We start from the raw sequence: 15,729 nt of genomic DNA, 5'->3' as shown, positions 1-15,729 counted from the left end.
CTGTTGTCAGGGTGTATTGATGTACATGCTGTTGTCAGGTTGTATTGATGTACTCTCTGTACCTGCTGTTGTCGGTGTATTGATGTAGTTGCTGTTGTCAGGGTGTATTGATGTACTTGCTGTTGTCAGGGTGTATTGATGTACTTGCTGTTGTCAGGGTGTATTGATGTGCTTGCTGTTGTCAGGGTGTATTGATGTGCTTGCTGTTGTCAGGGTGTATTGATGTGCTTGCTGTTGTCAGGGGTGTATTGATGTACTTGCTGTTGTCGGTGTATTGATGTAGTTGCTGTTGTCAGGGTGTATTGATGTACATGCTGTTGTCAGGGTGTATTGATGTACTTGCTGTTGTCAGGGTGTATTGATGTACTTGCTGTACTTGCTGTTGTCGGTGTATTGATGTGCTTGCTGTTGTCAGGTTGTATTGATGTACTTGCTGTACTTGCTGTTGTCGGTGTATTGATGTAGTTGCTGTTGTCAGGGTGTATTGATGTACATGCTGTTGTCAGGGTGTATTGATGTACTTGCTGTTGTCAGGGTGTATTGATGTGCTTGCTGTTGTCAGGGTGTATTGATGTGCTTGCTGTTGTCAGGGTGTATTGATGTACTTGCTGTACTTGCTGTTGTCAGGGTGTATTGATGTACTTGCTGTTGTCAGGGTGTATTGATGTACTTGCTGTTGTCAGGGTGTATTGATGTACTGCTGTTGTCAGTGATAACTACTGTACTACTGTGTTGTAGGTGTATCCCCTGCAAGGGAGCCCGATATCCCCCCACACTGCCACGCCCAGCTGTGTCGGTCATCCCGTTCAAGCTGCCCATGTGTGAGATGAACACAGAGAAAAGCCAATATGAGGTATACATGTGACATAAAGCCAAATCGTCATTTATGTCAAACATTGTCAGTCCTGAAAAAAAAGTTATTTTACCTATCTTGACTGGTGAATCTCATGTCATGAGTCTTTATAAAAGATAAAAAAGACCAGTCAGTATGTTGTAAGTTGTGACATGGACAAGATTAACCAGTGTCCTTCACCTTAGTCGTTCATGTTTCGCAGGAAACTTTCCTAAGGACTTGCCTGTTTGCTGCTTCACTGAGGGTGCCAGGGGCAGACAACTCTGACCTGCAGGAGGCTCTGCGCCCAGCACAGGAAGCTCTCATCAAGCTGTTTGCAGTAAGTTCATTCTTCCTGGTACTGCATCTGATACAGCTGTCTCTTATAGACTATTACACATCATGTCTACTTTCTGCATGTGATGATATTGTATACATGTTTCACAGCTGTAGTGCAGGCTCTGGAAGTGTGTGAGATGTTTCACGTTGTTTTACATTGCAGCTGTCTGCCAGGTCGGACCGGGAACCCCGGGCGCTGGAAGTGTGTGTGATCATTTACATACACATTTTACATTGCAGCTGTCTGCCAGGTCGGACCGGGAACCCCGGGCGCTGGAAGTGTGTGTGATCATTTACATACACATTTCACATTGCAGCTGTCTGCCAGGTCGGACCAGGAAGCGCGGACGCTGGAAGTGTGTGAGATGTTTCACATTGCAGCTGTCCGCCAGGTCGGACCGGGAAGCTCGGGCGCTGGAAGTGTGTGAGATGTTTCACGTTGTTTCACATTGCAGCTGTCTGCCAGGTCGGACCGGGAAGCGCGGGCACTGGAAGTGTGTGAGATGTTTCACGTTGTTTCACATTGCAGCTGTCTGCCAGGTCGGACCGGGAAGCGCGGGCGCTGGAAGTGTGTGAGATGTTTCACGTTGTTTCACATTGCAGCTGTCTGCCAGGTCGGACCGGGAAGCGCGGGCGCTGGAAGTGTGTGAGATGATGCAGGAGGAGCACACCATGCAGCTGGCCATCAAGTACGCCAGTCGACTCAAACATATGCAGCTTGCCCAACGCATCAGTGAACTGGCACAGAGAAGGGCAGAAGAAGAGGAAGAGGAGGAGATAGTAGAAGAAAGGTAGAGTAGAATCATGTAGCTAGGTGATGTCACAGGAAGACCTCTAGTACAAGGTACAAATGGGGAAATATATCTCGTTAGTGGGACTCCGCTGAATGTATTCACTTGTTTAGTTGTTTGTTACTTCCTTGGCACAAGCTGGGAATTCCATGCTGGAAATGGTTGCTAGATCCAGGCTTGATTATACACTGCCTGCTGCGGTATAGCTGGAATGTTAAAGACTTGCTATGTTGTGTAGTGAGGACATTGCCTGCTCTCGAAGGAACGGAACTTTGGCGCAGCACGAGGAGAACATGGAGGATGAAGAGGAAGAGAAGGCTGATATGGTGGAGGAAGATGACACAGAAGAAGGTCACAGTACTGGTTAGTATAGTCACAGTTTAGTACTGAATGCTGTTACAGTTTTACTCATATTGTTACAACTGTCAGCTGATATACTAACAATAGATTTTCCAAGCAAGACTTCGTGTGTTGTCAAAACATTATATATACTTTCTCTTAAACGTGTAATTCAGCTCAGCTGCATGAGAAGACTATAGGGAGGTGCTATTCTCTGTTAGTGAAAGTTCTCATGTATAAGTCAGTACTGGTCATCTTGCAGGACCCAAACTGAACCTGCAGCCTAGAGAAGTTCCGGGCAAACCAACCAGCAAGTCCATACTAGCTCGTTCTAACCCATTCAAGGTATGTTTTGTCTCACTCTCACACACATACATGAAAGTTGTCTAAAAGTATAGATACAGTGACACTGCCTGTAGGTACAGTGTTGAACATGACACTGCCTGTAGGTACAGTGTTGAACATGACACTGCCTGTAGGTACAGTGTTGAACATGACACTGCCTGTAGGTACAGTGTTGAACATGACACTGCCTGTAGGTACAGTGTTGAACATGACACTGCCTGTAGGTACAGTGTTGAACATGACACTGCCTGTAGGTACAGTGTTGAACATGACACTGCCTGTAGGTACAGTGTTGGAACATGACACTGCCTGTAGGTACAGTGTTGAACATGACACTGCCTGTAGGTACAGTGTTGAACATGACACTGCCTGTAGGTACAGTGTTGAACATGAACTGCCTGTAGGTACAGTGTTGAACATGACCCTGTAGGTACAGTGTTGAACATGACACTGCCTGTAGGTACAGTGTTGAACATGACACTGCCTGTAGGTACAGTGTTGAACATGACACTGCCTGTAGGTACAGTGTTGAACATGACACTGCCTGTAGGTACAGTGTTGGAACATGACACTGCCTGTAGGTACAGTGTTGAACATGACACTGCCTGTAGGTACAGTGTTGAACATGACACTGCCTGTAGGTACAGTGTTGAACATGACACTGCCTGTAGGTACAGTGTTAAACATGACACTGCCTGTAGGTACAGTGTTGAACATGACACTGCCTGTAGGTACAGTGTTGAACATGACACTGTCTGTAGGTACAGTGTTAAACATGACACTGCCTGTAGGTACAGTGTTGAACATGACACTGCCTGTAGGTACAGTGTTGAACATGACACTGCCTGTAGGTACAGTGTTGAACATGACACTGCCTGTAGGTACAGTGTTGAACATGACACTGCATGTAGGTAGTGTTGAACAGGACACTGCATGTAGGTACAGTGTTGAACATGACACTGCCTGTAGGTACAGTGTTAAACATGACACTGCCTGTAGGTACAGTGTTAAACATGACACTGCCTGTAGGTACAGTGTTGAACATGACACTGCCTGTAGGTACAGTGTTGAACATGACACTGCCTGTAGGTACAGTGTTGAACATGACACTGCCTGTAGGTACAGTGTTGAACATGACACTGCCTGTAGGTACAGTGTTGAACATGACACTGCATGTAGGTACAGTGTTGAACATGACACTGCATGTAGGTACAGTGTTGAACATGACACTGCATGTAGGTACAGTGTTGAACATGACACTGCATGTAGGTACAGTGTTGAACATGACACTGCCTGTAGGTACAGTGTTGAACATGACACTGCCTGTAGGTACAGTGTTGAACATGACACTGCCTGTAGGTACAGTGTTGAACATGACACTGCCTGTAGGTACAGTGTTGAACATGACACTGCCTGTAGGTACAGTGTTGAACAGGACACTGCATGTAGGTACAGTGTTGAACATGACACTGCGTGTAGGTACAGTGTTGGACATGACACTGCCTGTAGGTACAGTGTTGAACATGGCATGGTAGATATTCATGAATTGAACATTCCACACACAAAGTGTTGACAACAGGGTGTTGTTGCAGGTCTCTAGTCAGCGTTCTTCTGCTCATCCAATCAAGGGGAGTCAAGTGTTTGACAAACTCTCCACGAAGACTGACAAGTCGGACAAACTGATCGTGCCTCTTCCTGTCAGCATCCGAACCAGCAAGTCAGGCGTCAACAAGAAGGTATGCCAAGACATGGAAAGGCCGACACACAACTCACAACTCATATATCACATTACACAACACACACATAACAGCTCACAACACACATTTAAACAACACAGTCATCATATTTCACAACTCACAACACAAACATCACATTACACATCTTACTCAACATATCTACAAGTGATGTCACCAAATACAAGCAGAAGTCTTTGAATCGTCTAGCATCATGTAAAGGTTGGATATTCTGTGAAACCCCAGGTCAGAACCACAGTGAAATCCAGGTGTCATCTACATATTTCCTTCTTCCGTGTGTTTCAGACAAAGACGATATCCAACATGTTCAGCAAGAACAGAAGTGGTGACAGCAAGGTGTCCAGCCACTCTGCGGAACCCGTCAAGGAAGACTCCGAAACCCAGAACAGCAAGCCGTAAGTACAGTCTGATAGTTCCTGAACACCATCAACAGATTGCAAGCCATAACCATAATTGTGTGGATCAGCAAGCTGTTAGGCCTAACCCTGAATTGGACAAAAGCAATATGTAATTCTTTTTTATATATTCCTCCTTGGGGTACTTATAAGCATTTAAATGTCCATTTAAATTCCCTACGACAGTTGTAACAATATTTGAATAAAATATTTACAAAACAAAAACTACGTTTTGTCTTGTGAGACCACCCTTACAGGGCCTTCCGGCCCCCTACAGCCAAGAGCAGGTAACTCTAGACCGTAACCTCGTACCTCACTTTCCATGCTGTCGTTGTACCGACAAGACGTGGGTCCATACCAGAAGGTTTTTCCTTGCGACTAAGAGAGTTATGAGTGTTTCAGAAACTGCAACTGTATGTATGGTTCTCTTTTTTTTCCCTGCATGGGCGAATTGGAGGCTTTTCTGAATTTTTCATTCATAATTTCTCGTTGTAACTTGGTACCTGTCGCGGTCGGCTCGCTAGTGCGTGTCAAGATGGCGGACAGGTCCCTTAAACTTAGCCTTCCTGTTCATTGGTTTCCCATGTGGTTTTCAATGTTACAGGTGGTTTTAGTGGTTTTTATTTGTATCTTTGTAATGCGTGTAGGCGTATGTCTACTGCTCGCATTTTCTATATTACGCTAAAACCCGTGAATTGTTAGTTATGCTGCAGTGTGTACTAGGTTGTCAACTGCATGCTACGTTTGTCGTGATTAGTTGTGTCGCCCATCGCGCCTTTTACATGTATTTGTATTTGGGTATAGGGTAGATTGCTGCACAGGTTTTACTTGTTGCAGTTTAAACCCTGTACCGTGCCTTGCTGCAATTCCCGTGTATGGGATTCCCACGAGTCTGCTTTACGCTGTTTAGTGCAGAAGGAACATGAGGAAGAGGGTGTGCGGCATGTGCCATGTTCTCCCCCAAATCCATTCGGCGAGGCGGATAGACACGCTGTTCTACAGCAACCTGCTTCGGGCGGGGTGATCTCTGGGCACAGGATCCCCGTCCAAAGCGCTCCATAGTAAAAAAAGGGGTCCACGGGAGCCGCTTCTCCTGAGCCGGCTCCCAAAAAGCTAAAGGCGACCAAGGCGGCTTCGTCTTCACGCGACTCATGCCTTCTGCATCTCCTACTGCTTCCGTCTCTGTACCCGCCACCCCCTCTTGATTCAGCACCTGTAAAAGCGTTCCTGTTGATTCGTTAACCGTTTTTCCAGGAGCAGATGTCGCCAGTCAAGTCCCTGATTGATACAGCGTTAGCGGGTTCCGTAAGGAGCTCAGCGCCGCCCGGTCGTCGGGGCGGAGCTGACATCTGGGGGTTACGCGCCCGAAGCTCGCTCGAGAACGCCTCCCCGGCGACTTGATCCTGGCTTCGCCGTGGTGATAGCATGCCCTCGGCGTCTGGTGGCGACCTGGCTTTATGCGCTGGTCTGTCACAGGTGCCTGGTGCCCGGCGATACAGGTTTGCCCTGTCATTGCCTGGTGTCCCGACTGGCGGTCGCCTGGCGCCGACCAGTTCGGGGATACCTCGGCCTGGCAGCCAGTCTGGGTGCCGGGAAGCCTGTTGCGGCAGGTTCCTCTCGGGCGACTTCGGCGACCTGGCGCTGGTTCCTCCGGCAGGGCGATGCTTTTCCCCTGGCTCCTCTTGACCTTATGAGTTTTTCTGGTCCTGCCTCTGGCGTCTCCTCGGCGTTCTCTCAGGAGTCTGAGATTATGGTGGCCGAGGATTCTGCCGAGGTCGATATGGAGGAGGAGGAAGGGACGGAGGAATCGGAGGCGGGAGTGCCGTACTCCTTTGCCTCGTCCCTGCGGCAGGTTCGGGATAAGATCGCGAAGTCCTGCCGCGGGTGGCTGTTCCCGTCCCCGCACCCGACCCCTCGGGAGTTTCGCCCCGGGAGGCGTTCGCACCTAACCGGTCGCAGAGGCACTTCGCATTCTCCCATCACTGGTCAGTGAGGTGGTGAATCCGCTCCTGGCTGGTACTGCTTCGTGTTTGATTTGCCTGACGCCGGCAGGCGGTACCAGTTAGGTGAGGAGGCGCTCTTCGAACCACCAGTGGTGGACGAGTGCGTCTTTGCCTCAGTCACGTTAGGAGGGTCGTCTTCGTCTTCCCTGGCCTCGGCCAGGCAGGGCAGGCGCCTCCCCCCTTTTCCGGCTAGTACGTCACTGCCGCTGAAGTCTGCCTACCGGTCATTCGAAGAATGTTGCGGTCTTGCTGCCCAACAACTTAAAGTAGCCGTCCATTCAGCCTACCTGTCTGCATTGCAGGGACAGCTGGTGGCCCACAGCTTGCGGTGCCGATTCATCGAGTCGGTGCTCGCGCGACGCACACTTTCGCATCTGGCTCGGGACAGCATTCGATTGCTGTGCCAGCCAGATGATGGGTGCCGTCATGGGCTTGCGCCGCCTGTGGCTGTCTGTGGCGCGGTATTCGCCGGCCACACAGCAAGCTCTACTGTCATTGCCCTATACCATGGGATCTTCCCTGTTCCCTGGGGCCTTGCAGGTGGTAAGGGAGGCCGCGGAGGCTGTCTCTACCTTTAAGGACTCAAAGCCTTTGTTGGAGCAGCCCTCCGGCTCTCGCCATCGCCCTCCCCTCGCTTCGCGTCCGCTTACCCTTCTGCCTCGGCGAAGGATGTTGTTAAGTGGACTGCCCTTTGCAGTCCAAAGCGAGCAGCGCGACGAGAGGCAAGGGCAAGCCTGCTCCAGCGCAGCAGTCTTTTTCGGGGCAAGGGGAAGCCATCCCGGCTTCCCACTGATTCATTCCCCAGAGCCCTTGTTGCCCCCACTCACGCATAGCGGAGACTTGCCGGCGGTGGGGTGCACTGCCTCTTACCACACGTCCCTGTCGGCGACGGCTGTCCCTATTCCTCCGGGAGTGGGAGGCAGCCACCTCAAATCCCTGGGTCCTGTCCACACTCAGGGATGGCCATTTGCCACAGTGGGAGGCGCCGATCCTCCGTCCTTCTCGGGTTTGCACTGCGCCTGTGCCGACCCCCGCCGACAAGGCGGAAGTCCTCCATGCCGAGGTTCAGTCTTTACTGACCAAGGCGACCATCGAGGTGGTTCCTGTGTGTCAGCGAGAAGAGGGGTTTTATTCCACCTACTTTCTCGCGTGGCCGAAAGGACGGAGGGTTCAGACCCATTCTGAATCTCAGAGGGCTGAACAAATTACTGGAGGTGCCGCTTTCAGGATGGAGACACTCAGGTCAGTGATCTCCTCCGTCGAGACAGGGGATTGGCTTACGTCAATCGATCTCAAAGACGATACCTCCATGTTCCAATGCACCCGAATTCCAAGAAGTACCTCCGGTTCTCTTCTTCGACGGGGCGTGCTACCAGTTTCACAGGCTCCCCTTCGGCATCTCCACGGCCCAAGGGTGTTAACCAAACTTATGCTAATCCCAGCTCAGTTAGCCAGGTCTCAGGGCAGGTGTTGTCACCCATACCTGGACGATTGGCTTCTACGGGCCTTAGGGCCTCAGTTAAGCAGAGCCTCCACACTGTGCGTGCTGGATACTCTGGTGTCACTGGGCTGGATTATCAATCTCAAGAAATCAGACCTCGTTCCGGCGCAGGATCTGATATTCTTGGGAGCCAGATTCAACACGGCGCTAGGGATTGTTTCCCTTGCTCGGACCGCATCGTCAAAGTCCGGGGACTGTGTTACAGTTCCTCCAGTCCCCGTTAAAACCGGCCCGAACATGGCTTTGCTGCCGGCAACATGGCGACAGTGGGCGTGGTTTGGCGTCGCTGCTTGAGGATGCAACCAATTCAGCAAGCATTAGCTCAGCTGTGGTCCCACTTTCGCAGGGCTACGAGATTATGCTCATAACGCCAGAGTGGTTAATCCCTCACTTGCGATGGTGGGCGGACGTCGGGAATTTGTCCAGGGGATCCCCTCGACACCCGACACCTTCCCTCTCAGTTCAGACGGACGCCTCCCTCACAGGTTGGGGGTCCTGGGCGAAAGCACTCAGCCTCCGGCCTCTGGTCGGAGCGGGAGGTCAGCCTACACATCAATGTGTTAGAACTGAGAGCAGTCCGCAAGGTGTTCGAGTGCTTCCGGTGTTGGTGCAGGGCCGTGTGGTTCGCCTAGAAATGGACAATCAAACGGCCATGTCTTACATTCTCCAGCAAGGCGGCACAGTGTCTCCGTCGCTCCTTCAGGAGGCGTGGCAGTTTCTACTGTGGTGCGATCAGTTCAACATTCGGGTTTTGCCTGTTTATCTCCCGGGGGTAGACAACGTCCGTGCAGATGCTCTCTCACGGCGATACTAGCCCCACACGAGTGGATGCTCGACCGGGATATATTCGGGATTATCTCCCAGTTGTTCGGGTCGTTCCAGGTGGATCTGTTTGCGTCTGGGGTGACGAACCAGATTCCTGTGTTTTGCTCCCGGATTCGTTAGCCAACGACGCCTTTCAGCTAGATTGGACGGACAGGGTACTGTGGGCGTTCCCCCCGATACCACTGATTTCCAGGGTCCTGTCGCAGCTGACCGCACAACCAGCTCGGCTACTTGTGCTTCTGGCACCCCTTTGGTCGGCACAAAGCTGGTTTCCGGTAATTCTCAGGTTTCTGGCTCAGCCTCCTGTTCTATTACCTTTTCGACCGGACCTCCTATCCCAGAACGGAGCGCCCCACCCGAATCCCAGGATTCAGTGGGTGGCTTGGACCCTATCAGGGATCGCCTCCATGCGAGCGGAATTCCTGCACCAGTTGCAGACACAATTCTGGCTTCGGAGGAGGGATTCGACAAACGTTCAATATGAGGATAGATGGGCCTGTTATTCGCTGGTGTGTCAACAGGGGATTCTTGATCCCTTTCTACAGATTTAGTCTGTGTGTTAGAATTCCTCCAGTCGGTTGGAAGCCGGTCTAGCGGCTTCCACTGTTCGGGATATTCTACGGCTATTTCTGCTTTCATATTCCTGTTGACGGTGCTCTCTTGGGGCAGCACCCTCTTGTACAGCTTTTAGCAGGTGTGGACAGAATCCGTCCGGTTGTCCGACGGATTAGTCCCCGTGGGACTTGTCAATCGTTCTTGATTGGCTGTCCGGTCCACTGTTTCACAATCTGTCGGCTCTTTCCCTCCAGCTGTTGGCGTGGAAGACGGCGCTTCTTGTGGCGGTGACTTCTGGCAGGTGGGTTGGCGATATTCACGCAATGTCGGCCCGATCCCGCGCTTACTGTTTTCACAAAGACAGAGTTAGCATTCGGCTGCCTGAGACTTACCGTCCCTAAGAAGGATAGTCCCTTCCATGTGACGGCGCCTATTGAGCTCCCAGCTTTCACTCAGCCTTCCCTGTCCGGTACCTCTCACGACGTGCTCACGCCTTAGATGTCCGTGAAGACACTTCAGGCTTATATCAAACGAACAAGGGGTACCCGTAAGGGTTACCAATTGTTTTGTTGTTATGGCGGGGAGTTCAGGCTGGTCTTCCGGCCACCAAGCAGACCATTTCTCGGTGGCTTGTCTCTGCCATACATATGAGTTATACTCAAACAGGGCGTATCCCGCCTGTTGGGTTGAAAGCTCATTCGGTTAGGGCAGTAGCTACATCGACAGCTTACGCTGCAGCCCTGCCCATTGAGGAGATCTGCTCATGCGGCTATTTGGAGCCGTCCGAGCACGCTCATCCGTCATTACCAACTTGACAGACTCTCCAGTGAGCGTGCTCGGTTCGGTCAGTCAGTTCTCTCCAGTGGGCATGGTTCCACCTCTCTAGCCGATTGAGCTTTCGAGGTTTTTTATTGTGTGAACCATTATCTGCCAATTTTTAACACTGGTGTTGGGTTTTACAAATCTTGTTACATTTTCCTTGGTGATGGGTTTTATGTGGTGCTGGTTTTTATTCCCATGTCTCTGCTTTCTAACCGAGAAGCTCTAGACTAAACTGCCCTTGGAAACTTTGCTGTTCATATTCCGCATTTCGCTTCTGGGTTTATTATGGGACCCTTATCTTCACTTCCGAGTAGATTACGGGAAGGAGGGAGGGTGTGTCTCGCTCGTTGCATTAGCGAGGTTTCGCTGGACAAATTTGCATCACGCGTTAACCCTGACCCTGGCTCATGCCCCCGCCTGATTGGCTTTGGTGGACACGTGACCGGGTAAGTGTGCCTTTTCTGCTATAATTAGCTTGGGAAATTCCACTTCTTGTCGGGGTGTTTAAGCAGACAGAATGCCGCTCCTGAGATCCGTCTTTAGGAGTCTGACTTATGCTTATAAGTACCCCAAGGAGGAATATATAAAAAGAATCGAACTAACCTGTAGAGGTTTCAGATTCTTTGAATATATTCCTCCTTAGGTACCACCACCTCCCCAAGATTCTGTCTGACTTAGCTCAGCATGGAAAGTGAGGTACGAGGTTACGGTCTAGAGTTACCTGCTCTTGGCTGTAGGGGGCCGGAAGGCCCTGTAAGGGTGGTCTCACAAGACAAAACGTAGTTTTTGTTTTGTAAATATTTTATTCAAATATTGTTACAACTGTCGTAGGGAATTTAAATGGACATTTAAATGCTTATAAGTACCCCAAGGAGGAATATATTCAAAGAATCTGAAACCTCTACAGGTTAGTTCGAGTTTTATGGAATGTTTATCTGACCTGATGCTTCAGGGCATGGTTGTCAGTTTATAACAGGTGAATCAACTTACTGTCTAGAGTTGAATGCAATGTATTGTTGGCACAAATTTGATTGCACTAATTGGACCAGCCTTTGGTTTGTTTGTACCATGCCAGGGGCGTAATGGTGTGTGAATCCACCTTAAAGTGACACACTTTGTTGACCTTTGTCGCTCAGAGCTCTTTTGCAACATGAAGCTGCTGATTGTTGCTGCATTGTGATCACCCGTCTGATCACCTGTTGTCAGGTCTGTGAGTGGCTTCCAGTTGTGGCTTGAAGAGAACCGAGAGGAACTGGAGGAAGAGAGACCAGACCTTTCCCAGGAGGACTTGAGTCAGGTTGCAGCTGAGAGGTTCCGTGCCCTTCCTAAGGAAGAGAGACAGGTATGACATCTACATGTATACATAGTTAGGGAGGACTTGGGGCAGGTGTGTACCCATACACTCGGGGAGGACTTGGGACAGATGTATATACATAGACTTGGGGAGGACTAGGGACAGGTGTGTATACATAGACACAGGGAGGACTAGGGACAGGTGTGTATACATAGACACAGGGAGGACTTGGGACAGGTGTGTATACATAGACTCAGGGAGGACTAGGGACAGATGTATATACATAGACTTGGGGAGGACTAGGGACAGGTGTGTATACATAGACACAGGGAGGACTAGGGACAGGTGTGTATACATAGACACAGGGAGACTTGGGACAGGTGTGTATACATAGACTCAGGGAGGACTAGGGACAGATGTATATACATAGACTTGGGGAGGACTAGGGACAGGTGTGTATACATAGACACAGGGAGGACTTGGGACAGGTGTGTATACATAGACACAGGGAGGACTTGGGACAGGTGTGTATACATAGACACAGGGAGGACTAGGGACAGGTGTGTATACATAGACACAGGGAGGACTTGGGACAGGCGTATATACATAGACTCAGGGAGGACTTGGGACAGGTGTATATACATAGACACAGGGAGGACTTGGGACAGGTGTGTATACATAGATACAGGGAGGACTTGGGACAGATGTATATACATAGACTTGGGGAGGACTAGGGACAGGTGTGTATACATAGACACAGGGAGGACTTGGGACAGATGTATATACATAGACACAGGGAGGACTAGGGACAGGTGTGTATACATAGACACAGGGAGGACTAGGGACAGGTGTGTATACATAGACACAGGGAGGACTTGGGACAGGTGTGTATACATAGACTCAGGGAGGACTAGGGACAGATGTATATACATAGACTTGGGGAGGACTAGGGACAGGTGTGTATACATAGACACAGGGAGGACTTGGGACAGATGTATATACATAGACTTGGGGAGGACTAGGGACAGGTGTGTATACATAGACACAGGGAGGACTAGGGACAGGTGTGTATACATAGACACAGGGAGGACTTGGGACAGGTGTGTATACATAGACTCAGGGAGGACTAGGGACAGATGTATATACATAGACTTGGGGAGGACTAGGGACAGGTGTGTATACATAGACTTGGGAGGACTAGGGACAGGTGTGTATACATAGACACAGGGAGGACTTGGGACAGGTGTGTATACATAGACACAGGGAGGACTAGGGACAGGTGTGTATACATAGACACAGGGAGGACTTGGGACAGGCGTATATACATAGACTCAGGGAGGACTTGGGACAGGTGTGTATACATAGATACAGGGAGGACTTGGGACAGGTGTGTATACATAGACTCAGGGAGGACTTGGGACAGGTGTGTATACATAGACACAGGGAGGACTTGGGACAGGTGTGTATACATAGACTCAGGGAGGACTAGGGACAGGTGTATATACATAGACACAGGGAGGACTTGGGACAGGTGTGTATACATAGACACAGGGAGGACTAGGGACAGGTGTGTATACATAGACACAGGGAGGACTAGGGACAGGTGTGTATACATAGACACAGGGAGGACTTGGGACAGGTGTGTATACATAGACACAGGGAGGACTAGGGACAGGTGTGTATACATAGACTCAGGGAGGACTAGGGACAGGTGTGTATACATAGACACAGGGAGGACTAGGGACAGGTGTGTATACATAGACACAGGGAGGACTTGGGACAGGTGTGTATACATAGACACAGGGAGGACTAGGGACAGGTGTGTATACATAGACACAGGGAGGACTTGGGACAGGTGTGTATACATAGACACAGGGAGGACTAGGGACAGGTGTGTATACATAGAGACACAGGGAGGACTAGGGACAGGTGTGTATACATAGACACAGGGAGGACTAGGGACAGGTGTGTATACATAGACACAGGGAGGACTAGGGACAGGTGTGTATACATAGACAGGTTGTATACATAGGAGCACAGGAGGACTAGGGACAGGTGTGTATACATAGACACAGGGAGGACTTGGGACAGGTGTGTATACATAGACACAGGGAGGACTAGGGACAGGTGTGTATACATAGACACAGGGAGGACTAGGGACAGGTGTGTATACATAGACACAGGGAGGACTAGGGACAGGTGTGTATACATAGACACAGGGAGGACTAGGGACAGGTGTGTATACATAGGAGGACTTGGGACAGGGTGTAGGACTTGGGACTAAGACACAGGGACAGTGTATACATAGACACAGGGAGGACTTGGGACAGGTGTGTATACATAGACACAGGGAGGACTTGGGACAGGTGTGTATACATAGACACAGGGAGGACTAGGGACAGGTGTGTATACATAGACACAGGAGGACTTGGACAGGAGGACTTGGGACAGGTGTGTATACATAGACACAGGGAGGACTTGGGACAGGTGTGTATACATAGACACAGGGAGGACTAGGGACAGGTGTGTATACATAGACACAGGGAGGACTAGGGACAGGTGTGTATACATAGACACAGGGAGGACTAGGGACAGGTGTGTATACATAGACTAGACACAGGGAGGACTAGGGACAGGTGTATATACATAGACACAGGGAGGACTAGGGACAGGTGTGTATACATAGACACAGGGAGGACTAGGGACAGAGTGTGTATACATAGACACAGGGAGGACTTGGGACAGGTGTGTATACATAGACTCAGGGAGGACTTGGGACAGGTGTGTATACATAGACACAGGGAGGACTTGGGACAGGTGTGTATACATAGACTCAGGGAGGACTTGGGACAGGTGTGTATACATAGACACAGGGAGGACTTGGGACAGGTGTGTATACATAGACACAGGGAGGACTTGGGACAGGTGTATATACATAGACACAGGGAGGACTAGGGACAGGTGTGTATACATAGACACAGGGAGGACTAGGGACAGGTGTGTATACATAGACACAGGGAGGACTAGGGACAGGTGTGTATACATAGACACAGGGAGGACTAGGGACAGGTGTATATACATAGACACAGGGAGGACTAGGGACAGGTGTGTATACATAGACACAGGGAGGACTAGGGACAGGTGTATATACATAGACACAGGGAGGACTAGGGACAGGTGTGTATACATAGACACAGGGAGGACTAGGGACAGGTGTGTATACATAGACTCAGGGAGGACTTGGGACAGGTGTGTATACATAGACACAGGGAGGACTAGGGACAGGTGTGTATACATAAACACGGGGAGAACTTGGGACAGGTGTATATACATAGACACGGGGAGAACTTGGGACAAGTGTATATACATAGACTCAGGGAGGACTTGGGACAGGTGTGTATACATAGACACAGGGAGGACTAGGGACAGGTGTGTATACATAGACACAGGGAGGACTAGGGACAGGTGTGTATACATAGACTCAGGGAGGACTTGGGACAGGTGTGTATACATAGACACAGGGAGGACTAGGGACAGGTGTGTATACATAAACACGGGGAGAACTTGGGACAGGTGTATATACATAGACACGGGGAGAACTTGGGACAGGTGTATATACATAGACTCAGGGAGGACTTGGGACAGGTGTGTATACATAGACTCAGGGAGGACTAGGGACAGGTGTGTATACATAGACACAGGGAGAACTTGGGACAGGTGTATATACATAGACACGGGGAGAACTTGGGACAGGTGTGTATACATAGACTCGGGGAGGACTTGGGGACAGGTGTGTATACCTAGACTCAGGGAGGACTTGGGACAGGTGTGTTTACATGGACACATGGACACCTGGGAAGGAAAGACCGAGAGGCACCTGACACAAAACCTGAAGTAGTTGTTGCATGCTGTGTTAAGACTGGTCGTATGTCAC

General features: G+C 50.0%; 1 protein-coding gene across 1 annotated transcript in view; it reads left to right on the top strand.

The window, feature by feature from the left end:
• LOC124279345 (WD repeat and HMG-box DNA-binding protein 1-like) overlaps window positions 1-15,729 on the top strand; it is a 49,388-nt gene that overhangs the window by 33,263 nt on the left and 396 nt on the right. The window contains exons 19-26 of the mRNA XM_046715155.1: window positions 739-853; window positions 1,056-1,172; window positions 1,775-1,962; window positions 2,201-2,325; window positions 2,564-2,646; window positions 4,239-4,382; window positions 4,686-4,795; window positions 11,708-11,843. Of these exons, the coding sequence (XP_046571111.1) occupies window positions 739-853; window positions 1,056-1,172; window positions 1,775-1,962; window positions 2,201-2,325; window positions 2,564-2,646; window positions 4,239-4,382; window positions 4,686-4,795; window positions 11,708-11,843 (1,018 nt within the window). The remainder of the gene's footprint in view (window positions 1-738; window positions 854-1,055; window positions 1,173-1,774; window positions 1,963-2,200; window positions 2,326-2,563; window positions 2,647-4,238; window positions 4,383-4,685; window positions 4,796-11,707; window positions 11,844-15,729) is intronic.

This window comes from Haliotis rubra, unplaced genomic scaffold, assembly GCF_003918875.1.
Source record: "Haliotis rubra isolate DU_JTF1 unplaced genomic scaffold, ASM391887v1 Scf25, whole genome shotgun sequence".
Classification (NCBI taxonomy): Eukaryota; Metazoa; Mollusca; class Gastropoda; order Lepetellida; family Haliotidae; genus Haliotis; species Haliotis rubra.
The sequence above is the reverse complement of the archived record's forward strand: the minus strand, read 5'-3'. Positions and strand labels throughout refer to the sequence as shown.